General features: G+C 36.6%; 1 protein-coding gene across 2 annotated transcripts; it reads left to right on the forward strand.

Annotated features, from left to right (window-relative positions):
* Positions 1-328: 328 nt before the first annotated feature.
* LOC114183886 (glutamate receptor 2.8-like) lies at positions 329-8,671 on the forward strand. 2 transcript variants are annotated; one of them, XM_085673127.1, is made up of 6 exons: positions 329-603; positions 1,142-1,973; positions 6,653-7,067; positions 7,163-7,472; positions 7,569-7,966; positions 8,078-8,671. In XM_085673127.1, exons 1-6 carry the CDS (start codon positions 333-335, stop codon positions 8,465-8,467), a joined length of 2,616 nt encoding a protein of 871 aa, XP_085529253.1. In that variant the 5' UTR covers positions 329-332; the 3' UTR covers positions 8,468-8,671. The 2 variants fall into 2 exon arrangements, with proteins under 2 accessions (XP_085529253.1, XP_085529254.1); XM_085673128.1 differs by having other exon boundaries at positions 467-603; positions 1,076-1,973.
* Positions 8,672-9,052: the final 381 nt, after the last annotated feature.

Raw genomic sequence — 9,052 nt, forward strand, 5'->3', positions numbered from 1 at the left:
AATTACTATTTTCTGATTGTTTTTTGAAAAAAAAAATATTTTCGGTTCATTTGAAAGTAAATATAAAATATACGACACAAATTAATTATAAATCATAAAAGATACAAATACATATTTTCAGTTCAAAATCTTAAATTATATAACTAGACAAGTATCTTAAATTCTATAATTAGACAAATATCTCAAAGATGACTTTGACAGGTATTTTTTGACAAGTTACCACTCTTTCCATTAAACTTCCTTCAGGGTTGACTCAATGAATTGACTTTGGCAAGTTTTTTGTGGCTACATATAAAGGAGTATGTGGATATGAATGATGCATAGCCAGAGTGATGGTGTTTGGTATTATGAGTAGCTTGCACGTGCTTGTTCTTCTTCTCTGTTTGATGAGCACTGCATTAGGAGAAGCAACTGTTGATGATGGCGTGCATGTGAAGATGAAGGGTACCATAGGAGTTATTGCAGACAACAACTCTCGTAATGGTAAAGAGGAGATAGTAGCTGTTAAGATGGCAATGGAAGATTTCTATCATTATAGCAATCAAAGTTTTGGTTTACAGATAAGGGACTCACATGCTGATCCTCTTCAGGCTGCTCTAGCAGGTCTTTCTTATTTCCCACTACTCTTTCATTCTTTCATATTCCATTCAACTTCATAAAATTATTATAAATCATTCCGTTGTATCTTTCATGTGTAAGCAGAAACTTTATTTTCATCAGAATATGAGATGTTTTCACTTCTTTCCTCCCTTTTCTTCTTCTCCGATAAAGTGATCTTTGATTTATCCAAGCTTTGTTTTCCGTGAAACACTGATGTTTTGGCCTAAGACCGAAAATTGGTCATCGGGATTTTTTTTTTTATATTTATAGAAAATTAAGAGAAGAAAGGTAAGTAGTTGTATTTTCTACATAAACTGATTTACCTTATGGGGGAAATTGTTTTCAATAATTAGCTTCTCTAAAAGTTAATTTAATTCAATTAACTCCTCTTGAAAAATTTTCACTTCTTCAAAAATTTAATTTCAATTCATTTCATTATATATTTTCGTTCTTATTTTTAAAGTGTTTGTGACAGTGTATTGAAACAATTATCAAGATCTTTCTAAGCTATGTGAAACAATTCCCGCCCTTTCTTCTGCAGCTAGAGATCTTATTGATACACAGAAAGTGGAAGCAATTATAGGACCTGAAACATGGAAAGAGACAACCTTAGTGGCTGAAATTTGTAGCCAAAACATGACCCCAGTTCTATCTCTAGCTGATGCAACTCCAAACTGGTCAACTTTGAAGTGGCCCTACCTTGTGCAAATCTCACCTAATCAGTTTAAGCAGATGAAAGCAGTAGCAGCTATTGTACTTTCCTTTGAATGGTACAACGTTAACATAATATACGATGATACCGATTCTTCATCCACAAGAATGTTCTCTCATCTCTATAGAGATCTAAGTGTGGCAGGTGTTCTTATAAGCAATGTTTTAGCCATCCCTCCGTTAAGCTCCTCTTCACTGTCTCAAGAACTAGAGAAGCTTAGGGATGGTTATTGCAGAGTTTTTATTGTTAATTTGTCACTTCCTTTGGCCATAAACCTGTTTCTAACTGCAAAGGAATTGAGAATGATGGAGAAAGGTTATGTGTGGATCGTTACTGATCCTCTTACAAGTCTTGTCCATTCCTTGAACTCTTCCACTATATACTCAATGCAAGGGATAATTGGAGTAAAGAGCTACTTCCCAGAAATAGGGCTTCAATACGAGGACTTCTACTTCAAATTTAGAAAAAAGTTTAGCTCAGAGAACCCTCATGAGCTTAACAATGAACCTGGGATATTTGCAGCACGTGCTTATGATGCTGCATGGACTCTTGCTCTATCCATGATCCAAGCAAACAACAAAAAGGATCAAACGTTACTGGATAAGATTCTGCTTAATAATTTTACTGGCTTAAGTGGAAAAATTCATTTAAGTGACCAAAGGTATTAAAGTATAATGCAAATTCTAGAAGAATCTCTAAAAAATATAAGATAGAGTTATTGAAATGTAAAGAAACTTCTAGAGTATTGGAGAAAAGCCTAGGATAGAAAGAAAAATCAAGAACATTCAACTATGTAGAAAAATCTAGAAGTATTTGCATTAGTTCTAGCTAGGAGTTTCTAGAATAATCTATGGGACTATAAATACCCATGTATCCTACCATTTTGTAACATGAAGAACAACTAACACAACATCCAATACAACTACTCTCAACTACAAATACACTTCTCCAACTACTACTTTCACACTCTACTACCTACACATTTTCTCTATCCCTTCAACTATCCATTTCACAACCTTGAATTACTATCAGTGGTATCAGAGCTACGTTCGGTCATCTACTGGGCGTAGATAAACTTTTCAACTACTTCAAAAAAAAATTAGAACTCCATTCTATACTACTTCCAAAATATTTTCTCAACCTATGGCCACTACCAATCAAACATCATCAATTCCAGTACCTATTTTCACAGGAGAAAATTATGATTTTTGGAGTGTCAAAATGAAGACATTCTTTCGCTCCCAAGACTTATGGGACATTATAGAAGAGGGATTCACTATTCCAGAAGACACTTCCACTCTTACTGCAGCTCAGAAGAAGGAGTTGAAGGAAAACAAACAGAAGGATTCAAGGGCTTTATTTTCTCTTCAACAAGCAGTTGATGACACAATCTTTCCGAGAATAATAGGTGCCACAAACGCAAAGCAAGCTTGGAACACAATACAAGAAGAGTTTCAAGGAAGTGATGAGGTACGCAATGTTAAACTTCATTCCCTAAGACGAGAGTTTGAATTAATAAGAATGAAAGAATCTGAGACCATTAAAGACTACTATTCTAGAATAAAGGAAATAGTTAGTCAGATGAGAGCCTATGGGGAAACTATTCTTGACAAAAAAATCGTTGAGAAAATTTTAATTTCTATTCCCCAAAAATATGATGCAATCGCAACTCCGATTGAACAAACAAAAGATCTGGCCACATTGTCAGTAACACAATTAATGGGCTCTCTTGAAGCTTATGAACAAAGATTGAAAAGGCATGAAGAAGACTCGGTCGAAAATGCCTTTCAATCAAAACTAAAATTACCGTCTCAGAATAAAGAATATGAAGGAAATAAAAGTAGAGGAGAAATTTCTAGAAATAAAGAAAATTCTAGAAGCTTCCTTATGACTCGTCAAGGAAAATATCCCACATGTGGCATATGTAAAAAGACAAGTCACATGGAAAAAGATTGTTGGCATCATGGAAAACCTCAATGTCAATACTGCAAGAAATTTGGCCACGTAGAGAAGTATTGTCGTAATAAAAATAAGCATCTAGCAAACTTTGCTGAAGAACATAATCAGGAGCAACGCTTATTTTATGCCAATCAAGAATCTCCTAACGGAGGAGAAAGTTGGTACTTGGATAGTGGATGCAGCAATCACATGGCCAAAGATCAAAGCATCTTCAAAGACATTGATAAATCTGTCAATGTCAAAGTTCGACTAGGAAACGGTACCACAGTGGAGTCTCAAGGCAAAGGAACTGTCATGGTGGAGACAAAGAAAGGTACGAAATTCATCAAGGATGTTTTATTGGTTCCCAATCTTAAAGAGAATCTTTTAAGTATTGGTCAAATGATGGAGAATGGATATTCTCTCCACTTTGAGAAAGATACATGCAAAATTTATGACAGTAGAAAGACAGAAATTGGCCAAGTAAAAATGGAGAAGAGAAATAGAAGCTTTCCCATAAGCTTCAAACCTGGAACTAATATTGCCATGAAGGCAGAAGTTGATGACTCGTGGCTTTGGCATAGGAGATTTGGCCACTTCAACACATATGCCTTAAAGCTTCTATATAAGAAAAACATGATGAGAGATCTTCCATGCTTAAAAGAGAATAATGAATCATGCGAAGGATGTCTCCTTGGTAAACAACATCGATTACCATTCTCGACCGACAAAGCATGGAGAGCAAAAGACTTACTAGAGTTGATCCATACTGATGTTTGTGGACCAATGAGGACGCCTTCACATCACAACAACAGGTACTTCATCCTCTTCATTGATGACTTCTCTAGAATGACATGGGTTTATTTCTTAAAGGCAAAGTCAGAAGTCTTTGGAATATTCAAGAAATTCAAGGCCCTTGTTGAGAAGCAAAGTGGAAAACAAATAAAAGTACTTAGAAGTGATCGTGGAAAGGAGTATACATCTCGCGAGTTTGACAAATTCTGCGAAGATGAAGGCATAGAGAGACAACTCACAGTCGCATATACTCCACAACAAAACAGTGTATTAGAAAGAAAAAATCGCACAGTCATGGAGATGGCAAGATCAATGCTAAAAGAGAAAGGTATGCCTAACACTTTTTGGGCTGAAGCAGTCTACATTGCAGTTTACATTTTAAATAGATGTCCAACTAAGGCAGTCAAAGACAAGACTCCTATTGAAGCTTGGAGTGGAAGAAAGCCATCAGCCAAACACCTACGAGTATTTGGATCTATCTGCTACATACATGTTCCTGATCAAAGGAGGCACAAGCTTGAAGACAAGACTATACGAGGAATATTCTTGGGATATAGCACACAATCAAAAGGCTATCGAGTTTACAACCTACAAACAAAAAAGCTCGTCATTAGTCGAGATGTTGAAATTGATGAAAATGCTTCTTGGAATTGGGAAGAAGAAAAAGTTGTTAAAAGCACCACTTTAGTTCCAGTACAACAATATCAAGAAGAAATTCAAGAAGAGGCAGAAGCTTCAAGTACACCTTCTCCACCTCCATTAGAAGATTCTTCACTAGAGTCCACTCCAAGACGAGTAAGATCTTTGGTAGACATATACGAAACCTGCAATATGGCCATGATTGAGCCTAACTGCTATGAGGAAGCATCAAAGCAAGAAATATGGGTCAAGGCTATGGAAGAAGAGGTTAAAATGATTGAGAAGAATAACACTTGGGAGCTCGTAAACTGTCCTCAAGGAAAAGACATCATTGGAGTGAAATGGGTATATAAAACAAAGCTCAATCCTGATGGAACTATACAAAAGCACAAGGCCAGATTGGTCGCAAAAGGATACTCACAACAACCAGGAATCGACTACAATGAGACATTTGCTCCAGTCGCACGACTAGATACAATAAGAGCTCTAATAGCCTTAGCAGCACAAAAAGGATGGAACATCTATCAACTAGATGTCAAATCAGCCTTCCTAAATGGAGTGCTCGAAGAAGAGATTTATGTTGAACAACCTCAAGGCTTCATCAATAAAGGCAATGAAGGCAAAGTACTAAGACTAAAAAAAGCCTTATATGGCTTGAAGCAAGCTCCTCGAGCATGGTATAGCAAGATTGATCAATACTTCATCGATCAAGGATTCAGGAGGAGCAAAAGTGAGCCAACACTATATATTAAAGCACAAGAGGTGAAACAACAAGAAGACGGCATATTTATCTCTCAAAAGAAATATATTGAAGCCCTATTGAAGAAGTTCAAGATGTATGATTGTAAACCTGTCGCTACTCCATTGGTGGTAAATGAGAAACTACAAAAAGATGATGGAGCACAAGAAACAGATGCATCACGCTACAGAAGTTTGGTTGGAAGTCTCTTATATCTCACAGCCACAAGACCAGACATTATGTATGCCACAAGTCTTCTATCAAGATTCATGCAAAAGCTAAGTCAGATTCATTATGGAGTAGGGAAAAGAATTTTAAGATATCTACAAGGCACAAAGGAGTTTGGAATATGGTACAAAATCATGACTAACTCAAGGATCATTGGCTACACCGATAGTGATTGGGCAGGATCAATAGATGACATGAAGAGCACCTCAGGCTATGCTTTCTCGCTTGGATCGGGAATATTCTCTTGGGCATCAAAGAAGCAAGCAACTGTTGCACAATCAACAGCTGAAGCAGAATATGTGGCTGCTGCTGAAGCAACAAGTCAAGCTATATGGCTTCGAAAGATATTCAAAGATATGGGAGAGAAACAAAGTGGACCTACTACAATCAACTGTGATAATAAATCAGCTATCGCAATGACGAAGAACCCAATACATCATAGTAGAACAAAACACATAGCAATTAAATTCCACTTCATCAGAGAAGCGGAAACAAATATGAAGATACGACTTGAGTACTGCCCGACAGAAGATCAAATTGCAGATATCTTCACAAAGGTCTTACCAAGACCAAGATTTGAACTACTACGCGCTATGCTTGGAGTTACCGAATTTGCATCAAGGAGGAGTATTAAAGTATAATGCAAATTCTAGAAGAATCTCTAAAAAATATAAGATAGAGTTATTGAAATGTAAAGAAACTTCTAGAGTATTGGAGAAAAGCCTAGGATAGAAAGAAAAATCAAGAACATTCAACTATGTAGAAAAATCTAGAAGTATTTGCATTAGTTCTAGCTAGGAGTTTCTAGAATAATCTATGGGACTATAAATACCCATGTATCCTACCATTTTGTAACATGAAGAACAACTAACACAACATCCAATACAACTACTCTCAACTACAAATACACTTCTCCAACTACTACTTTCACACTCTACTACCTACACATTTTCTCTATCCCTTCAACTATCCATTTCACAACCTTGAATTACTATCAAAAGGTTAGATCCTTCAGATACTTTTCAGATCATCAATGTGATGGGGAAGGATGACAAGGAAATTGGGTTCTGGACACATGAACTGGGGTTCTCAAATATTATAGGCCAAAATGCTGCTTTCAATTCTTCAATGAAGGAACTTGGACAAGTTTTATGGCCAGGAAGACCTTGGGGAACTCCAAGAGGATGGACCCTTCCATCATCAGATAACCCACTAAGAATTGGGGTCTCCGTTTTGGGCACATTGAAACAATTCATAACTGTAAATCAGGACCAAACAGAAAATACCACCACTTTCCATGGATTCACCATTGATCTTTTTAGAGCAACTATGGAGTTGCTGCCCTATCCCTTTCCCTACAAATTCTATCCTTTCAATGACACATACGATAATTTGGTGAAGCAAGTTTATTTGAAGGTAAGACTTTTTGACTATACTATCTGTATTTGGACTTCATATATAGTTACTGACACTCGTTCCCACATCTTCATTTTGTGTATGCATGAAAACAGAATTTCGATGCAGTAATTGATGTGACCATAATTTCATATCGATATCAGTATGCAGAATTCACTCAGCCGTACACTGATCCGGGAGTGGTGATGGTAGTTCCCCTTAAATCAAAAGTGGATCATAGAGCTTGGTTATTTTTGAAACCTTTTACAAAGAGTATGTGGGTTCTAATACTGGCCATGGTTATCTACAATGGCTTTATTCTTTGGATGTTGGAAAGACGCCACAGTCCTGAAATTACAGGTTCCGTGCTGAATCAAACTGGGACCATGGCTTGGTTGGCATTGACCCCTCTAATCAAGTTAGATGGTACTTAATTTAAAATTCTATGTTCTTGCATGCCATCATTTATCGCATTCTTGAGTACTTAGCTAATTCTAATTTGGTTCATTTGACTGAACATAGGAGACAAGCTACATAGCAATTTATCAAAGATGGTTATGGTGGCTTGGTTATTTGTGGCACTTATCATAACACAGACTTACACAGCTAACCTTGCCAGCATGCTAACTGCTGAACGGCTTCAACCAACTGTAGATGATATTGATCAGCTACGGAATAGAAACATCAGGGTTGGATACAGTTCAGGATCCTTTCTGATGAATTATGTGCAGGAAGTGTTACAGTTCCACCCTGAAAGCATGAGGAACTATGGAGAACTTGAAGAGTATGCTGAAGCTCTCAGAAGGAAAGAAATAGGAGCTGCCTTTCTTGAAGTTCCTGCAGCCAAAATTTTCGTAGCAAAGTACTGTAAAGAGTTTATTCAAGCCGGGCCTTTGTACAAAATTGGAGGATTTGGATTTGTATGTGATGCAACGATACTCTCATAACTTTTATTTATGCACCTGCTCACAATCTACTTTCTAATGTATATTCTTTTAAAATATAATCTTTCTGTGTTGACTTCTTCTTAGGCATTCGCAAGGGGGTCTCCATTTATTCCTGATGTAAACAAAGCACTTCTAGATTTAGTAGAAACAGGGAAGGTGCATGAATTAGAGAACAAAATGCTTGCATCAGAGGAATGTGAAGACACAGAAGTAAATGGAGAAACTGCAAGTCTCAGCCCGAACAGCTTCTGGGTCCTCTTCATATTCACAGCAGGCACATCAACATTTTCTCTCTTTGTTTACGTTTTCCGTATGAATTATGCAAACGGTGAAGAGAAAACAATCCAGAGACTAACCACAATGATCATTCAACAATGTAAAAATGCAAAGAGAAGAATGTCAAGAAAAGTAAGTGATGTTGCAGAAAGTCCTACCACCTCTTCAACTACACATGCTACACCAACCCAAATTTAAACATGTCGAAGAGTGTACTTGGTTAAGGAGTGGAAAGTGTTGTTGTACATCAGACAGTGACATAAAATGACCAAGCATAAGTTATAACTTACTGCTAATGTAACTGATGCAAAGGAAAAGTGATGTTATAAATATCACTGTACAGTTCTTGTATTAATAAACAGAAGTTCAAGTTAACAAAACTGAATTTGTTTATTATGTTTAGCCCTTAATTAGCAGCACTCCTTCATAACTTTGATTTGTTTGAGAATTTCATTTTCAGTCCAAGAATATGCATCTTGCTTGAATGCACAACAAGCGTGTTCTATACCAATTATTAGCAAATATAATTGTGCGTTCAGCTCTTGAAAACTTCTGAAATTGTATAATTAGATTAAGCCACAATGAATGTTCAGCTTTATTTCAAGTACCGCCATAAGTTCAGCTTTATCTTTCCGTAGTGAGTGATTATTGCTGGCTGCATTAGTTCAAACTATTATGACTCTAACTTATGAAAAATTAGTATAAAGCTGAAACTCTGATATCAGTACAAGTGGGGATAATCCAAGTGCAAAAGGGTGCTCTCTGTATTTGATTGTTTGAACC

The sequence above is a fragment of the Vigna unguiculata genome, chromosome 5 (assembly GCF_037176805.1).
Source record: "Vigna unguiculata cultivar grain cowpea cultivar isolate G323 ecotype 2 chromosome 5, ASM3717680v1, whole genome shotgun sequence".
Classification (NCBI taxonomy): domain Eukaryota; kingdom Viridiplantae; phylum Streptophyta; class Magnoliopsida; order Fabales; family Fabaceae; genus Vigna; species Vigna unguiculata.